Raw genomic sequence first — 21,876 nt, forward strand, 5'->3', positions numbered from 1 at the left:
ATTCAAGTTCAGTTCATACTTTTATTATTATTGGTGGCCATTTCTTCTGTGCCCTCTTCTTCCTGTGCCAGCCAGGTCATGTACGCGACTCTCGTCGCGAAAAATAAAACCTGAGAAATCGAGAAGGGTTTGTGTAAGGCTGCATACATGTTTGTTGTAATATGGGAAAACAGAGAAGAGGTTGTTACAGTGGATTGAGGTAAGAGGAGAAAGTCTCTCCATATTGATTTGAATTGTTATGGATATTCAGAGTTGTGAAATAAAAATGGCTGAGAAAGAGTAGGTTGCAGAGAAATGTGTATGTATAGGGATGAATTTGGAGACCATAATTCAGGGTTGCATAGACAGTAGTGACACTTTCTGTTGCTGCTGCTGCTGCATGTTTGTGGAGTTTATTGTTATTGTGTCTCTTATATCATACTTTTTTTTTTGTTGCTTTAATTTTGTTTCTTTATAGTATAATTTATGAACATTTTACATGTATTGATTTTCTGAATTGAGGTAATTCCTTTCTCGTATCAGTGTCCCAAAATGTGTTCCTCTGCCATGAGAATGTTGTGTGCTTTTGCTTCACTTACCAAATCTCTCTGCATTTAAGTGATGTGACTCCATGCTAATGACATAAACTTCTTTTCTCATATGATCAATTATATGTTAGTTTCAACTTCGATAGAGACCTCCAAACCCCCATATCTTTTTTTGGATTTTAAATATGGTTTTAGCCATAACCACTGGCTTAGCAAAACAATATTTTCAATGATAATTCCTTTACAACATACTACGTGGAGGAGGGGTTATGGAATTAGTAAGATGTTGCTTTGAATATTTTATTTTAAGAACTTAATAATTTAAGCCGGAGTTAAGCATCTAATTATGGTTGTTATCCTCAATCTTCTATCTAGGTCACCTCCATTATCTATAGTTTAGAGGACCCAATTCAGGTCATGGTGGTGGGACCTGAATAGCCATCCCAAGAATCATTAAAGATTTCATTTATTTAATTTTGTGTGAAGCCTTCTTTTTCACTTGATTAGCAGTATGTTTAAGATTGCCCCCCATGTGCACCCTTCGTCACAATAATTCAGATTTGAATTCATATCTGTTTAATTAATGCACACTTTCCCCCCTATGGAATTGTGAACATAAACACTGTTAAGCTTGTGGAAAGGAAAGCCCGTTCAGTTACAAGTTTCCTTCGCATTGTGCCTCGTCAAGCTAACTTTCAAAGTTGCTTTTCCCTCGTGTTTGAACACACTTCTTTAGTTTCTTGTTACCATATTGGCTCAACCAAAACTTACTTTCGGCCTTAAACAACACAAGTTGCTTTTTTATTATTCTAAAACTACTTTTTTTAGATGAAAAAAAGTATTTACATATAAATTACTTCACTTTAAATTTATTTTTAAACAAGATTAATTTACAAAATCAAAATCCTAAATTAAAGTTTGTCAATTGAAACATGCTTTTTTTATTCAAATGGCTTTTGACTTTAATGACAAAAAAATGCTTTTGTCTTTTGCTTTTTGTTGGTTGCGCCTCTTCTGTGCTCTACCCCTTTCATCACCTGCCTTCCTCGGGTGTTGTCCACTGAAACTGTCTCACATAAATGTAAATGCAAGATGAAAGTGAAACTGTTGTTTCGAACGACCAAGAGCCAACTCAAATGAAGCTCTACTGTTTCTGGCTTATCACTTTGAAGCCCATTGATGTGATTTGTTCATAAATTCGGATAACATCTCTAGCCCAAGTAATTCTTGGGGTATTCATTCTTACAAGAGACCTTATAGTTACAAGGAAAATTTTCCACACAATTAAAATTGGGACAACTTGTAGGATATATTTTTTACACGTGTAAAAAAGATAAAAATAATTGTTTATAATGTCACATATAATGTCAATTTTTTTATGTTGAGATAATGAACTGCAATTACAAGAGACACTTGGACTGGGTTCAATATTTGCTTCTCATCAAAGAGCTCGCAGCTTTCATGGCAACTTCTTTCTAATTCCATGGTGCATTCCGTCCATTATTTTCCTCTTGTTATTTATTTGTTCTTGAAGAGAGACACGGAGTTGAATAGAAAGATACATAGCTACTTTTCCATCATATTAGGGAAAAAGAGAGGTGGCATCTAATAAATTTGTTTGCACTTGTGAGAAAAATGCACCAGCGGTTGCTAGTAGCGCTTTAAATGTATTTGCTTTAACGTGTTTGCTGATAGGTGTCTCAACTGACTGAGGATATTTTAAGGGCCGGGAATCAAGAGTAGAATTTTTTTTTTATAAAAAATATAATTAATGCACACTATCATGATTTTTAATTTATTTTCAATGTGATTTTTTTATAAAACTTTATTATTATTTTCTTAATAATGTCTTTAGGGAATTGGTGAGCCACATCCCTATTTCTCTTTTAACCTTTTTCTTACACATTAGTACCCACATATTGGACCAGTTAAAAAAAAATTAGCTGGACTCATAAAACAAACTTGATCTTCTATATATGAATCAATTTCTTATAGACCATTTAAATATATGCATGAAAAGAATTTCCCTTTTCAAAATTTCTAGATGTAGAGGGCAACTTTGGTCCTTGGATCACTTCCTCCACTATGGAAACCATGGCAAGTTAGATGAAAGTTCTATATACCTCGGTGGGTTTGGCATTGAATTAATTCGCGATACCCTTTGTGTTAGGGGAAGGGAAAAAGTGGAAAGTAAAAGCATACAACTTCCAATTGCCCTTGGATGAAAGGGAAAATGAGAAAAAATTGCAACACAAGCAGGGCATATCCCACCACCGAATGGATAGTGACGTAAATTGAATGGCCCCTCCATATATAAATTCACATGGCCTGTAAAGGCTTTTCGCATCCAACATGCAATGAAAAATATTAATGTTAGAAGTTGGTTGACTTGTTCTATGCCTCAACCAGGACATAAGTATTCATTTAATTAGGGTTCAAGGACAGCCTGTGATTAGGTCAAGCATATTTAATGGCATTTCATAAAGTGACTCATCATATTGACCCCATTGTCACATTAAAAGGAACAGACAGGTCTCTCTTTCAAGCAAGATAAAAGAAAACACACCTATGAATTTACAAATTTATAGGAAATTTCATTTTTCAAACGAACTGAGATTTACCACTACCCTTTAACAGATGCCCCACTATTTCGAATCTCCCCATAACAAATAATATTCAGTTTTTCCCCTTTGTTGTAATCTGATTATAGGAAACAACGTTTTCAACTTATAGGAAACAATATACATATATATGCAAGGATTTGGTTGCATATAATGGTCATCTTTCATACTTTCATTTCACATAGCAAGGAACCTTCTACTTCTAGTATTAGAGTATGCTAGTTATTGGCATTTGGTTAGTTAGAAAACACACTAACATCTTATGGTATTGTTGATAAACACTCAGGTCTCTTAAGTAAGTATGTGAATAAAAATTCAATATTTAAGTTTATGCATACGAAGGCACATTTATTAAAACAGGTTAATTTCCTAAATTTTTATATCTTGAGAAATTAATTCTTAATTCTTGACAAAATATATCCTTACCTTTTTTTTTTTAAAAAAAAAAAACAGATCCTAGACACTAATTTTTTTATCAATAAATATTAACTATTAGTTTATTCATTTTTATTAGTAATGAAATTTAAACTCACGGTTCTCTCTTCTCCCTAAACTCTAGATATGATGCAATGCAATCGAGCTTAGGTTAATATTAATGTGGGTGGTGCCATAAAAGGAACACCATGAAAGCAAAATGAATGGAAAGCAAGGAGGGATTTAACTCCTTTAAACTTATAGGTAATTCATTAATTGATGAAGGGCAAGAGGGTGGGCAGTGCCAACTAATTTATATATGCATATACCTAATCATAGGCATTATTCACGGGCGCACAAAATGTAAAGGCAATGCGGACAGGTAGGGGTTTTTGTACTGTAATAATGGTTGAAATGAGTAAGTAGCTATGGCTTTTTTGTGCAACCCATTTTTTTCAGCTTCCATTCTCTGCTAATCCAATAATTGAATTGAGCAGTGCACACACATAAATGAAAAATGAATAACTGTCACTGTAAACGATGTAGCGTAGTGTAGTGTAGCAGCAATTTAGACGAAGTAGAAGAGGAAATAGAAAATGACAATTCAAATTAAATTACCCTAGGGAGAGTAAAAAGTTTTGCCGCAATTGATGGGTCAATGAAAAAGTCATAAGTGAGTATAACCCCAATTGCTACCCTTTTCTTAGCCCCCAGGGAAAAGAAAAAATAAATAAAAATGAAAGGGATGTTAGAGGAAAATAAAAACCTTGGAAGAAAATGATGTTAGCTCCCACTTTTGTTAGGATTTTGATGTAGCAAACACAAGAATAAGACCCATTGTAATTTCCATCCACAGCTTATTCAATTAGTAGGAGTTTTCTATCATGAGAATATTTGCTCGTGATTTGTGTATTTGATTTGTAGTTATTTTCCAATACGTTGACATGCTCATGTCATTTATTATGCAATTCTATTTACGTAATTTGTATTGAACGTACAAGACTATAAATACGGTATTTGAATTTAAATAGTTCCATCTATGTCTTCCTTTAATTCAAGTATGAATTATCCAACTCATATAAGAGAAATTCTTGAGTGATACTGAAATGCACATCAGTGATAACAGACGGTAGTGCACACCATGGCAATTTTTTTTAACTGTTATCTCTAATTCGAATGTAGAAAAAATATAGAAAATTAATTTTGTCATAAATTCACTAGGACCGAAATACGTAAAGCATGCTTCTAGCATGTTATTTTTACAACAATAAATTACATTTAAAGGCTCTGTTTGTTTAATCTTAAAGAATATTACTATTTTTTTATATTTTTCAAAAGACTTATACAATCGTTATAATTTTTTTAAAAAAAATCGCTACAATTTTTAAACTTCGAAGCCCTGCATTTATGCACTTTGATGTTTTAAAAATTTACAGTCTTCGTTTCTCTCATAATACCAATAGCACTACAGTGTACAACTACTAATAATTTAATTAAAACAAGTAAAGAGGTGAGCACTCGTGATAATGTTCGGCGTAAACAAGTCACCGACAATATTCGCGTGATTTCCTAATGTTTTGTTTTGTCTTGTTTACACACGTGTTGTGGCGCCTCTTGTTTCTGTTTTTAGTTTCATGCTTCTTCTTCTTTTATTTGCAATGTTGCCGCATATTACTTACTCTCCATTAGTGTGAAATATTTTCTTAGTTTCTAATTATAAGATATTTTTAGGAAATTTATTTCTCAATTTTTATAATTTTTTTAAAAAATTTAGATGTATTTGTTATTTTTTTACATATTTTTACTTAATTACTCTCTTTCCAGCATTAATAAAAAATAATTAAGTGAATTAAAAAATAAGAAAAAATATTTTAAAATAATACAAATAATAAATAAATTTAACGTGATTAATTAAATTAATTACTTTTTCTAAGTGACATAAATTAGTTAAAAAGGTTTTATAATTAATAACCAAAGGACTAATATTTTACCCAATTCAAAAGCCTCTAATATTAATGCATGTTGGTAAAATTTATGTATTAACAACTAGAATATGCCTATAAAAAAAATTAACAGCTAGAATATGCCTATTAGAGTGCTGCTAAATGTTCAATGAAAAAATTGTGTCCGATACTGAATCTCAAAGTATAAGTAAATTGAAAGATTTAACAGTCTATGTGCTAAGTTGATTTAAATTAAAAAGATAAAATGTTGTTTATCATGTCATTGAAGTCAATTCCTAATATCATTGCTTACGAGTTATCCATGGCTGGCAGTAGTCTATATCACTTGTATTCTTGTGTCACATGACTATTATTAGAGGACAATTTTTACTAAGGCCCAATAATTTAAGGCCCTCATATATATATATATATATATATATATATATATATATATATATATATATATATGTTGGTTTGTCATATATAAGGCCCTTCTATCTTCATCGTTCAAAGTTTTTAGGTTTTTTCACCGGTTGATCATACATTAATTGTACTTATTTGTAGGCTCTCCAAGCCATTGGATTAACCTAGTAAGTAAGCAGTTAGTGGAACTCTTCGTGTTTTTGCCATTAAAGAGCATTAAAATCAACCCAATTTTTTTTCTTCTGATAAACAGTCCAGTGAGGCAATCAATTCAAGGCATATAACTTCACAACAAGAGTTGGCTTGGAGGATAAGCAAAGAGTCAAAGTCTCGTTTCTCAAAAGGGTTGAAATAACTTGTTCATAACGCGTTATTATTATTTATAAAAAAATCTTTCTTACTTTTTAGTTTTTATGATGAACTATTATTATTCTTTAAGTAGGAGACTAACGATATGCGCGAAGAAAACTTATAGTTTGATTCCCATCAAAGGACTAGTTGTTTACATGCATTGAGAATCAAAGTATACGACTTACAATTATTGACTTATCTTTGATACGCTGACTGAAAATTTTATTCGATTCATATTTTTATTCTCAATCTTGAGAGATACCAAATGGAGTTGCAGTGATAAAGGACTAAAAGATCATAGCAAAATATTGAACAAATGTAGGTGTTTATAAGCATTGGAAGTCCTATTATTCAAAAGTAACTTATAAAGATTTTAGTGTGCTTAAGTTGGTGTTTACTGACTTAATTTAAATAATTTTTATTATAAATATTTTAGTTAAAATTAAGTTTGAAGTGAATTAATTTAATTTTAAAAAATACTCAAATTATGCATGCGTTTGGATTAGACTTTAGAGGATGAACCAACTTTATCTCAAAATTAATGTCTCCCATAAAGACCTTTCCGAAAGCATAAAAACATAATTTCGGTACTATATATAAAAAAAAAAAAGAATGTCTTCCGAAAATGACCTTTTCGTAATAGGATCAAGTTTTACATGTTTACGAATTTGGTCATGGTTGCGCGGTGTTGTTTGCGTGGTGCGCAGTGGTGGTGTTGGGTGGTTCAACGGTGGTGTTAGGTGGTTGAGACAATGTTGTTTGGGTTGACGGTGGTATTGGCTGGAGGCAGGGCTTACTTGGGAGAGGCATAAATATTTGTGTTTGTTCAGGTTTTTTGGGGTGCAGAAAGCAAAAATGGAAATGCCGGAAGTAAAAGCTCCGTTTATGTTGCTGCTTTTCAGGTTTTTTTTTTTTTTTTTTATTTATAAATGCTTTTCAGCTTACCATTCTGGATCAAAACAGATCACCAAAATAATTCTGTAAAAAGAAAGACTTCAAAGTTCAAAGCCTTATTAGGCTAATATTAGGTTGAACAATTAGGAAACCTTTTTTAGATGAACTAACTAAAAAATTACGACATTTATGTAAATACATTTTAACGAAAAAAAGGGAAAGTTAATTTTAAAAAATATTTTTGATAAAAATAAGGTATTTGAAGTATTTAATTTTAAAAAATCATTTAATAATACAATACTATTTTAATGATGGTTTATAAATATCTCATTTTAGACTTAATGTTGATTGAAGAAATTTGGGTATTGACTAAAATGTGTAAATATCTCAATATACTTAATATTAATTGAATAAATTTATTTTTATTAGATAATTAATTAAAAAAATATTAATTTGGATATTGAAGAAAATATTAATTACACAAAAATAGAAAGAAGATGTAAAGGTTATTCTGGTTTTTAAGAATAAGAGTTCAAAATTTATAATATACAAGTAAATTATCTTTTTTCCCAAACATATTGATGTATGTGTTGTGTGTATGTATGTATGGGTTTGCTGGTAAACTATGAATTGTTTTTAGGAGTAGTTAGTAAGTAATAAAGTTATAAATTTATACTTGTTAATTAAAATACACCTAAAGGTACAATTTGTTTTTTTTTTCCCAAAAAAAACAAGTAAATATAAATATAATACTTCCTTTTACGAATTATATTATAAGTTACAACTTGGAATTTGTTAAAACATTCCTAAAGATGTAACTTACTAACAGTCTCCATTTAAGCTATTATTTTAAGACTAAGTTAGGTGAGATTCATTTTTAATATGGTATAAGTCTATATTTTTTTTGTATGCTTATCAAAGTCTATAATTTTATATATGTTGGATATCAATTCTGTAAACTGCATTCTCTAAATGTCCAAACTTAGGCATGTAAATACTTAGAAACATGGTTAAAAAACCTTTTAAGATTTGAACAATACTTTATACTTAGAAGTTAGGTTCAATTTGTAAATAAATACTTAACATTGTTTAAACCATTTAATAAATTTATATAACATGTAATTTTTTTATTAATTCTACTGTTGAATTATAATTATTGTTTCAAATCCGATAAGAACTAGATAATAATAACAAATATATATTAAAAAATACTCTTAAACTTCATTGTTTCAAGTTCCTTTAAAAATTATTTAAATCCTTTAAAATGGGAAATATGTTGTCGAGTTGCATACATGTCTGAGCGCATGCATGATCCAAACTAAAATGTTGTTCATGTGAATGTCACTTTTCTATAACAGTCTCCCATCAAAACTCTCAAAATAGTAGTAATTTTTGTAGGTTATTAAGCAATCTGAATTGAAAAAAACAAAATTCACCAAACATAGTTTTCTTTTTTATGTTGTTTAACATCTTTATTTTATTTTAAAAAGAGAATCTTTTAACTTACTGCAATTTGGAAACTCGAATAACGTCATAGTGAATTTAGTCACGCGTTGTCATTCTCTCTTTCCCTTTTCTTCTTTTGGTTAAAAATGTCTTACTCTTTTATTTTGTTTTTATCCAAAGTTTTATGATTTATCCCACACATGTGGGTCATGCTTCACTCGGCGGAATAGGTAAATTGTGTGACAGACAGAGCCAGACAGACATAAAATTCTTTTCATCTTGAGGAAAATATAAATTATATTAAACCCAAAATAATATAATAATAAACGGGGCATACTTCACAACTAGAGAAAATCAAAAGTCTCTTTAATACAAAAAGACCTATATCAAGATGCTAAAACAAATGCAACAGGTGCGTTTGTTTATACATAAGAAACTTAATCTTGCTAATAACCTCTATTACAGAAAATTAATAATCTTCAAAAATCAGCTTGTTCCTAGACAGCTAGATGGAGTAGACTGTAATTGCTATAGTCAGACATAGTAATTTTTCTTGAACACCTAATATGGATCTGCCCCTAATTAAAGAATCATTAATGCAAAATTCTTTTCACTTTGTTTAGATGTCATAGCCCTTAGACACATGATGACCAATGGAAAGATATATGTTTCTTAGGTAATTAATGCTAAGTGAACTTTTCAAACTTGCTATAAATTTTGTCTTAAAGGTATAAAATAAAACTACATAAAAAAAATTATTTTGATTTATACGGTAAGAGGATAAACTGAGGGTAAATGATTCGTACACAATCGTACTGTGAGAAAGTTGAGAATGAATGCTCAATAAGAATAAGTTAAGTGCTTGAGAAGTTCGCTAATTGCTAATAAGTATCTCTCAAACTTAACAATGTGATGAGAAAAGATTACCTAATACGTTATTTGATTGCTCAATGTAACCTTCAACAAGTATGCATATAATTCTCACATACAAATACAATATCATTATGATAGGATGCATGACTACGTGTAGCACTACCCTCGACCCAGGAGAGAGATCCACACACCCACGTATCTGCATAACTACGTGCAACACTAAGCCATTTGCACATTGGTTATTGTCCTGGGAGTGCACAACCATCATTCTATTAGAATATTGTCAGTAGATGTGGGATTGTCATTTTGTGCATATTTGATATTTTTGTGCGCGTGCCTATTGTAAAGGAAGGTTCTATAGATCCAAGGCTTTTAAATATCGAGAAATATTAAGTAAAATATAAAATATTCAATCTTAAGTTTATTATTTTCTTTTTTCTTTCTGAAAGAGTGTCCTTAGTCTCGAATTTAAGAGAATCACCAGTAACACATTATTTTATTAAACATTAACTTGAGCATTTTCAGCAATGCAAGTACATAATTTTTTATGTGTAAAAGACCAATAATTGACACAAATTAGAGATAAATTTTGGGAAAAAAATCCATGTAATGGTTCTTTCAAAACATCAATAAATTATGATCATGTTTGACAAAATTAGATGAAAAGTTAATTAAAAGTTAAAAAATTAACTAAAACATTAGTTGGTAGTGGAAAGTTAAAAAAATAATTTATTAAATTATAAATATTTGATAAAATTAATTGTTGAAGTAGTTGAAAAACATAAAATCATAATTTATTTAAAAATAATAATTAAAATTTTTGATAAATATATAAAAATTATAAAAAACTAAAAATTAGAAACTAACATTTTTAAACAAATATTAGTTCAAGTACATAATCAAACAAATTTTTTAACTTAAAAAAAGTTATACCATATATTGTTAATATAAAGTTCATAATGTCACTAACAGATTTTTTTTAATGCTGGGAGATAGATATATATCTTCTACTTGCGGTATTTCTTAGCATTATTCATCGCATAGGACTCAACGTTTTGGCGTCTAATGATTAAAAAGGACATCAAATATATGTTAGTTTCAATGGTAAGCAGCAAGAAGCTCCAAAAAAGAACTTTGTTGCGTAGTGTATTACTCTACCACACATCTTAATTTCTTTCAAATTTCATGTATCGTTACTTTATATATGTATTCCGTTGTAGTGGTCTTTATGTGTGAGTTATATACATGTACACGTTATTGTCGTCAGCTTCACCCCTTCTAAAAGATAAATTCCTTTAAGTCATGTTTGGGTGATTAGAAAAACAGTGAGTGATGGACCAATATAATCAAATTCCATTTTAATTATTCAGTTGAAATTATTACGTGACACGCGTATGCTATTGAGATTAGGTCCTTTTTTTATAAATGCATGTCTCTTCCTTATAAAACCCTTATCTATGATTGAATTTTCTAATTTTTCTATGGTCAGAAATCCCAGCGTTGAGAAGAAGCAAACGTTCCTTTTTGCCATTCTTGATGTTTATGTGTGCGTATGGAACCAAAAGACGGTGATCGATCACTTGCAGAATTGCAGCCATAAATGGACCACCCTTTATTTTTCCTTTAAGAACATCAAACAATAATGGATGGACAATGTGCTTTCAGTGCAGAAATCCACTATAGTTAAAAAGGAACCTTTTCTAAGGAACATTGGATGCTGCCTAATTTACGTACAGTACTAATAATATCAAAGGATGAAACGGAATTGTATTTGGTATTAACATGTGGAAGAAAATAAAAATGAGTACAAATTAATGAAATTTAAATTAGAGCTTATAATATTATCGAGTACTTCAGTATAAGATTATTTTAGTTTAAATAATGAAACAGATTTTCACAGTATTCTATCAGATTTGAGCACACACGATCTTGATCAACTTCCCTGTGATGCATAATTTTATTTTTTAATTTTAAAAAAAGTTAATAACTGTCAAATAAAGATATCAGTCCAAATCAATTCTCCTACAATGTGATCTCTACGAAAAAAAGCTAGAGCTTACTATTAACTATTAAGTGGGAGTGCACTTGCATTGGTTAAAAAGAATTGATGTCTGATACAATTCCCCGCAAATTAAATTTTATTACTTCCATAAAATATAATCTTTCCGCCCTTGAAAATGAAAGAAGAGTAAATGTGATTCGTCTTCAGATAAGGCCAAAATATTCAACTTTCATTACGGGTTATAATTTATTACACAAGAATATGGAATAATATTGTTCATAAGATTGAGAAGACAAAGTGGGAAGAATAAAATTCAAGAATCTTTTGCAAACGTTAAAAGTCATGTGCAGTAGCTATATATAACATCTGACTTCTCTATTATTCTTTTCTTAGTTGTATTGTACCGCTCCTTCAAAATCATATAATTTTAAAATTAAATCATAAAATTAAATATTAACGTACATGAACAATAATGAAATATTTAAGAAAAGGATAATAGAGAAGTCAATCTCGACTACATGCCCACAACAAAAAAAAAATAATCATATCAGTCCATTATTATTGTTATTATTGCTACCAAAAAACATAATAATATCTAGGATGAAACCAACATTAAGTTCAGCGTGAAGCAGACACTAAAATCTATCTTTACACTCAATCAACGCCTGGGTGGTACATGCATGATTACTATCCCGATATCACCAACCCTCATTGCAGCGTGCGAACTTGCTGTTGTTCCTTTCTCCTTGTAAAAACTAAAAACAGCTAGTAACTTAATTTACATTTAAACAAGTTATTCCTTTCAAAATTATTGTGAACAAATGTTTTTATTTATGTCACTAGCTATCCAGTGAATTGTTTTTGGTACATAGCTATGCAATCAATTTTTTTTAAAAAAGCTATCCAATGAATTAAAGCTCTATAAGTGAGTTTAATAATAATAATAAAAGCTCTATAAGTGTGGGAATTTTTTTTGAGGGAAGTGTGGGTAATTGTTAGCTCTACTTTTTTTAGTTATATTTTGTTATATAAGTGTGGGTAATAAAAAATAATATTAATTATATGTTCTTATATTTAAATCCAATATATAATGTAACATTTTTCATTATCGATTTTTAGGCGACTCACCCTACGATAATTCACACGACTTCTTTTCAGGATCATTGATTATGTTCACAAACCAACATAAGACTTTAATGTACTTTATCCTCACTCACATATTTTATGAAAATTTTTCACAAATATCATCCATCCTATAATTGCTTCAAGTTAAGCTTGCTTAACCATGAAGTTTATATGTGATGGACTACCAAAAAGTAAATGATCTCTTTAGTATATATAGTATCAATTAATGCCTTTAAATTATCTTCAATTATACAAACTCATACATATATACCATAAATGTAACACCCTTCTTTACAATAACAACCCGTAGTAAAAATATACTTTAAAACATCCATAAAATAATAATTTAAAATTTTTAATGGTTTGAAATAATTCAAATATTTGAAAATAAAATTGTTTATTTATCTAACAACTCATTTATTTATAATATTTTAAATCATTAAAATTTCTAAATTCTTATTTTATGAATGTTTTAAATTATATTTTTACTGAGTGTTGTTATTGCAATAAAAGATATTAGGTATATGTTTACTTTTTTTCTTATATATGAATACAAAAAAAGTCTTACTAGGTGTGAAACACATTAATATCTAATAATAGAAAAATCTCGAATGCTTTTTACATGTTGGTAAGAAACACATTAATATTTTATATTTATAGGGATGCCAAGTCCCTATGATAATTGTCTAACAATTAGACCATATCTACTAGGTATAATCCCAATAAAAAAAGCATTCCCCAAAACATTAATTAATATCTCACATTTGGGGTTACATATCGAATTTAAACTTGAATATTAAATTGTATTAGAAAGTAGATCACGATTTTGATTCCCTTAAAATTAAATTAAGACTTTTGGTCCTGAAGTTTTAAAAATTGATGATTTTGTTTCATATGTCAAATTCTTTTTTGTTGACCATTAGTGTACAACTAATTGCTGATGTGGTACGTTTATGTTTTGTCAGTAATAATTAACGGTTAGTAATAAAATTATTAAGTTTGATAAAAATCAAACCTTCAACACTCCTCCAGTGTCATCCCTAACCTTCAACACTCCTAACCCCTAACCTTCAACCTTGACGTTCTTGGATGTTTCACGTGGATTTGTGATGAGGGGGTTTACACGGATCATGGATGGGTGTTGATGCGAATTCTTCACTCTGGGACAAAAGGGTTCAAGCGAATCTGGGTTGGGGTACACATAGATCTGGGACGAGAGGGTTCATGTAGGCAGTCATCGTTGTTTCCGTCGGTGGAATTGGGATCAAACCTTTCATTCATCTTTCTTTCACAAATTGCACCCCTCTTCAACTAACATTTGATTTTGTAAATTTTTCGTAACCCGGCTTCTTAATCTCTTAATCATCCTTCAACTAATGCGCATCAATAATGTATGAAACTTATTTTTTTGTTTTGAATTTTGTGTGGTTTGGGTGAGGAAGAGGATGAGAAAGTGCTAGTCTGGGGTTATTGTTAGAGGTCACAGAATGAGGTAGAGAACAATTAAAATTAACTTAACAGTTTTATTAATCACAATTAATTGTTAATAACAAAACGCACCATGTCAGCCATAAGTTGGTCAACATTTATAAAATAGCAGTCAACCCAATAAACTTGATTGATGAATCAAAATTGTCAATTTTTAAAATTAAGAGACAAAATATCTCAATTAAATTTTAGGAGGATCAAAATCATGAATTTATCACAAGAGTAAAATTATAATCTAATCTATTATTTATAATTATCTTATCCATCTCAAAGTTAATTACTTTCATGTAAAATATATGTCTTCTCTAAAAAAATACTAATACATACCTATAAAATAGGATACAACCCACTGTTTACAAATAATAATAAAAACAAATTTAATTAAAATACATTGATGATTTTAACCTCTTTTATATTGTCAAATAATGTAAAATTTTTGTATGTTTTACAGATATACAATGATGACAACAAGATTCAAAATTAAAGACCTCGTGTAAATTACCCAAAATTCCAACGACCTAGTGGACCAATTCCTTTAATTCATATACTAACAGTACATGAAAATTAGATTCTTGAAAAAAAAAAATACGTATATGTGAGACAAAAATTAGTTGAAGTGGGGGAATAAAAGGAGTGAATGTAAAAGAGTTGTGTGGGGGAGAATAGCTTACCGTGCAAGGCAGAGCAATTGGGAGGGGAAAGGAAAAGAAAGTGAATTGAAGCTTAGCTTAAGCTTACAGCAGGAGAAAAGAAAGGAAGCAAAACCACCTAAAAGCAACCTAGCCACCTATTTGTGGCTGGTGTCTCTTAATTAATGAGAGAAGGAAGTGAGAGATTGTAATGGAAAAAGATAATCAGATGCTGTCCAAGGAACATAGCGATTCTTCAGAATTTTGTTTGCTTATAGTACTTATTCATCATCTATCTCCTCCTTCTTCTTCAATTCTCCTCTCCAATGATTTTGATCTTCAGGTACATATATATATATATATTGCTCGTCACATTTGTTTCATTCTTCAACTTATTGATTCTTATGTATCGATCAACCCCATTTGATGCTTCCAAATTAATTAACGATTCCATTAATTTTTGCAGTTTTTTGCCTTTAAAATATGAATTGCTACGTAGTTTCATTCTTAGCATATATTCTACTACATGATCATGTTTTGATAGGCATATAATTTGCTTTTGTTTTCTCTTCAATTAATATTCTTTAATTTGATCAGTATTTCTGCTGTTGTGTTCAATGAATCTTTATCATTTGATGAATATTGTTACTTTATTATAAATACTATAAATTATAGACTATAGTTATAACATATGCACACATATATATGTATGGATTATGGAACTGATGAACGCATAAGTGTGATCGATCTCTTGTTTACCGAGAAAATCACAAAGGGAAATAAACGAAAAATTGGACGCTTACTTCGAGCTAAAGAGTAACGAATATCACTCCAATTGTTCTTTTCTTATTGTTACTAGCGGAGCATTTCTATTGTATTATATTACATGTAAATTAAAAAGAAAAAAATATAGATAATATCGTATATTTATTTTATTATTGAAAAAACAATTCTTATATTTAAAAAAAACACATTTCAAGTTTTTTGGAATAAAAATAAAATTAAAGGAAGTAGTGAGATAGTTTGGAATTTTAAAAAACAAAATGAAATGAAAATATTTAAGTAGTACTGATTTATTTAAGAAAAAACTAAGAAAATAGTGGGATAGTGTGAAATCTTAAATTTAAAAAGATATTGATCTTTCTAAATAACAATAGTTAATTTATAATGTCAATGCTTAAAAGGGTTAAAAAGTCTACTTTATCAAATACAATCATTAAGATATGTGAATCTCATAATAGTTGTTTATAATAAAGAAGGAACAAAAAATAAATTTTAAGAGATATGAAAAAAAATAAAAACAAATTTACAACTAGCAAATTATGTGTATTAATTAGTAGTTAATACATATAAATCTAAGAATACAAAAATAAAGAAACAATACAAATAAAATTATATTTTAGAAGGGGAAAAAATTAATTTCAATTTTAGATATGATCTGTTAATACACAACGGTATAAGTGAAAGAATGGAGAGTAGTTAGCGGATGGTTACAATATTAAGTGGTTCTAATAATAAAATTATGTAAACCAAAATTTGTTCAAAATTGTGTATTCTTCATTTGTAAATGGCTTGTTTTATTTTGGTTTAATCATGGGAAGGTTGTTGAGTGTGATTTTTAAGAATAAAATGATCTAGAAGAAGAAAGACCAAAAGACGGTTACAAATTCCTTTATCTATTGTTATAGATTAACTTTAAATATCTCTCATAGCAAATTATATATATCAGTATTTTCTATATTTTGTTTTGTTCAAATATTAATTTCTTTACTCATCTCACTTGTGTTTTTATATTATTTTAAAATGTACAAGTGTAATTAATTGAATTATTTATAGTATAAAAATGTCAGTGAAATGAGTTATTAAATTTTCAACTTATAAGTAATATGGTAAACAGTTGTTAAACTCTTTTTTTATATACGAAAAAGTAATTTTTACACTTTTCTCTTCTTTTTTTTTCTCTCTCCCCAAAACATCTCTTTAGCTCTGCGAAGGGAAATCCGATATATTACGATAGTTACAGCAAACGACGTGAAAAGTTCTTTCACTTTCTTCCAACAAATAAAAAAAATAAAAAAGAAAGAAAAAAATCATGTTAAACTGTAGCAAGTGAAGAAAGTGTAGGTTAAAATAACAATCAAAAGATATTTTTCTTTTCTTTCGAACTTTAAAATAACAATGCTTTCGTGTAACATACCGTTTTCCACTTGAAGAAAAAAGTTGGAGGTTTCGAATTCAATGTACGAAAGGTAAGACTTTATAGAACCAAAGAATGATCTAATGAATATCTTATTTCTTACAAATTGATATAAATTTTTGGTTGATTATAAGTTATTAGAGGGAAGAGAGAGAACCAGATACAAAAGGGAATTTTAAATGTTAATAATATGTTAGGCATACCAAAAAATTTGGGTTTTAGCATTTTAGTCTAGGATGATAGGTAAGATAATGCATGACTAAAAAAGAATCTACGACTACTAGGACCAACTAAACTAACTGTTATTCTCATGGTTACGTAGAGATAAAGTGATCCCAATAAGGCTAATTGTTGGCTCTTATTTAAATGTTTTGGTTCATTCGAGGCCTAGATGAATGTGACGAATTTTCCATGCTAATGGCGAGTCTTTTGATGCATTACAGTGCAAGGGAGAAGAATAGAAGATGATCTTGATTAGGGTTGTGGAGCCCATTTATTGTGTCCATTCATGCACTGTGGAACATTGATTTTTTGAAGAGTAGATGGAGACTGGTGAAAGCAACAGTACTAGTAGTAACCAAAGTTGTGCAGTGATGAAGGATTCTAAATGGTACACTCAATTCAGAAATGTATCCAATCCTTGGATGGCAAGATATGTTTATGGCTTGATTTTCCTAGTGGCCAATCTGTTGGCATGGGCTGCCCGTGATGAACTTTCTAGTCTTAGTGCTTTAACAGAAATGAAGGGTAAGATTGCTTTTGAATCCTTGATGTACTTTCACATTTAGTTTTCTTATGCTACTTTCAAATTTCACCATGTCAATGCCACAAGAATGAAATCAAGATTTTTCTTTCTAACACATGTAAGGTTTTAAATTGTAGTTGTGGTTACACTTTCGTTACAATCCTTAATATTGTGGGAAATTACAGATAATTACAGTCAATGTGTCAACAATTGTTGTCGCGATGATTCTAAAAACTTTTACTTTGTGATTGAAATCACGATCACTGACTATTTGCTAAGACCTTGGGCTCTTATATGCATATAGGGTGTTGCATTTTTATGCAATAGAATACTAATATATATATTTTTTTACAATGAAAGAATTGAAGTTTAAATCTAAGACCCCATGAAAATTACGTGAACCTGTCTCTATTCTATTATTGGCTGAAATTTATTTAAGGCTTATTAAATTAGTTTTTAGTTAGAGTTTCAATAAATTTCAATGTGCCTTAAAAAGAATAGCACAGAAAGCTTATGTATTGAAATTTCTAGCATAATATATTCTTATGATGCTAATTGCTTGAATTCTAACATATATTGAATCCACAGGGTTAAAGGGATGCAAGGTTGGAAAAGACTGTTTGGGTGCAGATGGTGTTCTGCGTGTGAGCATGGGTTGCTTTGTATCCTTTGTCAAAATTTCAATATTTATTATATGCATGAAATCTGGTTGTTAAAGGCTCTGTACAATAAGGTTTATAAAAAAGAAAAGGAAAAACTAAGCATTATATGAATCATTAATCAATATTTATATTCAGTTTTCAACCTTAATTCTTGATCAGTTATTTTATATGATAATGTTTTGGTCGACTGCTGGCACTTCTAAATTGAAGGAAGGCAGAGATGAATGGCAATCTGGATGGTGGTTAGTGAAGATTGTTGTCTTGGTCCTTGTGACAATATTCCCATTTATACTCCCTTCTGAGTTGATTGATCTCTATGGTGGGTAAATTGTGTCTCTGAAAAATCCTCCAAGAATTAGTGTTTCCTCTTTGATAGTATAAAAAATGTTGCTTATATTTATTACCTTGTTATTCCTCTAACACAATTATTTATTTATTTGTTAAAGGACAGGTTGCACATTTTGGTGCTGGGTATGTGTTTTTGTACCTTCACTAAATGATTTCAGCATATCTTTGTTTTAAACTGGTATATGGATTGTTTTAATTTTCTCTGTCTCTTTTTCAGGGTTTTCCTCCTAATTCAACTAATAAGCATAATCAGCTTCATTAACTGGCTGACTGATTGTTTTGACTCTGAAAAATATGCAGAAAAATGGTATGAGTTTTTTAATTAAATTAATTATACATATTTTTAGTTCATTTTTTAAATTCAATTTTCAAAAAACTTGTATATATATTAAACAAAAAAAGTACTTCCTTAATGTTCAATTTGTATGCAGCCAAATCCAGGTGATGTTATTTGCAACTATTTCATATTTTATCTGCTTGGTGGGGATCATTTTGATGTACATTTGGTATGCGCCACAACCATCTTGCCTCCTCAACATTTTCTTCATTACTTGGACCCTAGTGCTTCTCCAACTCATGACAAGTGTATCTCTTCACCCAAAAGTAAGTACTGTTAATTTGTTGGCTTTTGCATGCTCACCTTACTTTATCTTCCATCATAACTTTAGGTGGAATTAATGTCTCTTCATAGGTGAATGCTGGCATTTTAAGTCCAGGGTTGATGGGGCTTTATGTTGTCTTCCTTTGCTGGTGTGCAATTAGAAGGTAGGGCCACCAATTTTGTCTTTACTTTTGGACTTATATTGATAACTTATTTGATATAGCTGTCTAATGTTTAGAGATTTTTCTTTTCAACCGAAGGAAACTTGGATGTAAAATCAAATCATTTTTTTTATAAAAAAATTCTCCATTTATTGCTTTTGTTATCCTTCTAACTTATATTGTCTTCATTGCATTGAATTTGAGCTTTAGAACTTATTTGTGTATGCAGTGAACCTGCGGGAGCTGAATGCATCAGGAAGTCAGAATCTGCAAACAAAACAGACTGGCAAAGCATCATTGTAATATTTACTATTTCATGTTCAAATGAAATTTGGACTTAATGTTTGAATTGTTCTTAAACATGATAATTGTGAGTCTACAAATATTTATGCTGATCCTGTATTTTCGCATCTCGTCACTTGATAATATTTTCCCCTGCTAGTTTTGTATAATATGCAAAGAGAAAAGGATGCTATTCCCAGAAAACACAATTATTTCATGTTTATCATGAAAAATATTTGAGATTTGATTTATTTTTTTCAATTCGGATCTTCTCATGTTAAAGGGTAACATAAAAACATTGTTATTTAAAACAAAAAGGTGCAATAATGAAATTAGTGAGAGGATCCAAATCATTTTCTTTTTCTTTTGGCTTTTGTTGTCCTCACACATTCATTTTGAAGGCTTGGTAATTTTATTTTCTAAAGCTTTGGAATACATGATATCACTTTGCTTTCTTTATTATTGTCTGACATTCGACAATGACTATTGGCAGAGCTTTGTTGTTGCAATACTAGCACTTGTTGTTGCAACATTTTCTACCGGCATAGATTCCGAATGCTTTCAGGTTAGTTAAAAGATCTAAATTGAATTTTAATACCAGGTTCTCCAATGCATATCTAACAAATCCTTACAGTTCAGGAAGAGTGATTCGCCAGCAGAAGATGATGTTCCATATGGTTATGGCTTCTTCCATTTCGTTTTTGCCACAGGAGCTATGTACTTTGCAATGCTATTGATCGGATGGAATAGTCATCATTCTATGAGAAAGTATGATCCCATCTTGCAATTGGCTCATAACATGTTATGTGCATCTTATTAAGATTTCTTGTTTTGCTTTGTCACCCACATTAAAGGAAACACATTTCATTTCTAGTTATTAAGAGCCAAAATATCATATATAAATCAAGATGCCACCTAACTCAATAAATATGGTACAACATGAAGTTTGAGAAGTTATTCTTTGTGTGACATAATATCATTCTGGATCTGAGATTATGCTGATGTATTTGTCAACTATTTCCTGCCCAAAAAAATTTCCTAGTTGCTCACTTATATATTCTAGTAGCATGTTTATTTGAGGTTGATTCTGTCTTAAAGACTTTAATAGAAGTCATAAATTTTGAGAAAATAATGCATAATATCTATATTCTACTGCAGATGGACAATTGATGTGGGCTGGACCAGTGCTTGGGTCAGAATAGTAAATGAATGGTTGGCAGTTTGTGTCTACTGTAAGTTAATTACTGTATTTCCCTACCCCTAAACTAGGCTTAGCATGAAAGAGGAATTTCACAAGTCACTTTTTAAAACATTCTTTGTTATTGGGTGAAATACATATGGGAAGTTGGGAACCATTGAATAGGGAATGAGACCTATCAAATTGAAGTGAGACTCACATTATTTATTGAGATGCACATAAATATCACACAATAACAAAGAATGTGTAGAAAAGTGAGTTGCTAGTTTGAAAAATTTTAAACTGAGTGACTCTTAATACAACACGTTATGTGCAATTTCTTGAACAAACGAAAATTTTGTGTTTTCACAGTATGGATGCTGGTAGCTCCAATCATATGGAAGAGTAGACATGCTGATTCTACATGAGAACTTCCTTCTTATCTCCATTCTGGTTTGAAATTGTGAGGATTAAGATCTTAAATTGCCACATATATTTGCTACACATTTAGTGGACTCCTCCAGTTACAGCTCTTAGGAAAAGGAATTGCAAGTTTGCAACTGCAACACCCTGGAAATTCGAAGTCAGAAGCAATGGTTCTGGCAAAAATGCACATAAGCTGTTGGATTTTTTATTTGAAGCTACACAATACCTGTTCATTTATCACTGAGGGAGTATAAAGTAACTTAAAAACCCATTTTGAGGATGCTCATCATAAAGTTCATTCATGATTTGCCAATTTATCGGTTTAAATGCTTAAAGTAATTTTATTGTGAGTGAATCATCATATGTTCAACATAAGGTAAGCAGTGGATTACCATTTGTCAGTGACAAATAATATCGAAGTTACAATCAATGAAACACTGTTTCTGAGTTCATTGTTTTTCTAATATGTTTTTTAATTTTTTTTATTGTTAAAGTAATCATTTGCGAAGTACTACTATATTTTAAAGTATCTTTTGGATTA

General features: G+C 30.0%; 1 protein-coding gene across 2 annotated transcripts; it reads left to right on the forward strand.

Moving 5' to 3' along the window:
* Positions 1-14,720: 14,720 nt before the first annotated feature.
* Positions 14,721-21,787, forward strand: LOC100787982 (probable serine incorporator). 2 transcript variants are annotated; one of them, XM_003528872.4, is made up of 13 exons: positions 14,731-15,079; positions 17,377-17,680; positions 18,267-18,340; positions 18,500-18,659; positions 18,787-18,811; positions 18,906-18,995; positions 19,120-19,291; positions 19,380-19,453; positions 19,680-19,749; positions 20,226-20,297; positions 20,367-20,500; positions 20,891-20,964; positions 21,282-21,787. In XM_003528872.4, the coding sequence occupies exons 2-13, from the start codon at positions 17,476-17,478 to the stop codon at positions 21,335-21,337; spliced, it is 1,206 nt and encodes a 401-aa protein (XP_003528920.1). In that variant the 5' UTR covers positions 14,731-15,079; positions 17,377-17,475; the 3' UTR covers positions 21,338-21,787. The 2 variants fall into 2 exon arrangements, 1 of the variants encoding a protein (XP_003528920.1); XR_005892155.1 differs by lacking the exon at positions 21,282-21,787 and having other exon boundaries at positions 14,721-15,079; positions 20,372-20,500; positions 20,891-20,911.
* Positions 21,788-21,876: the final 89 nt, after the last annotated feature.

Source organism: Glycine max, chromosome 7 (assembly GCF_000004515.6).
Source record: "Glycine max cultivar Williams 82 chromosome 7, Glycine_max_v4.0, whole genome shotgun sequence".
Lineage (NCBI taxonomy): Eukaryota > Viridiplantae > Streptophyta > Magnoliopsida > Fabales > Fabaceae > Glycine > Glycine max.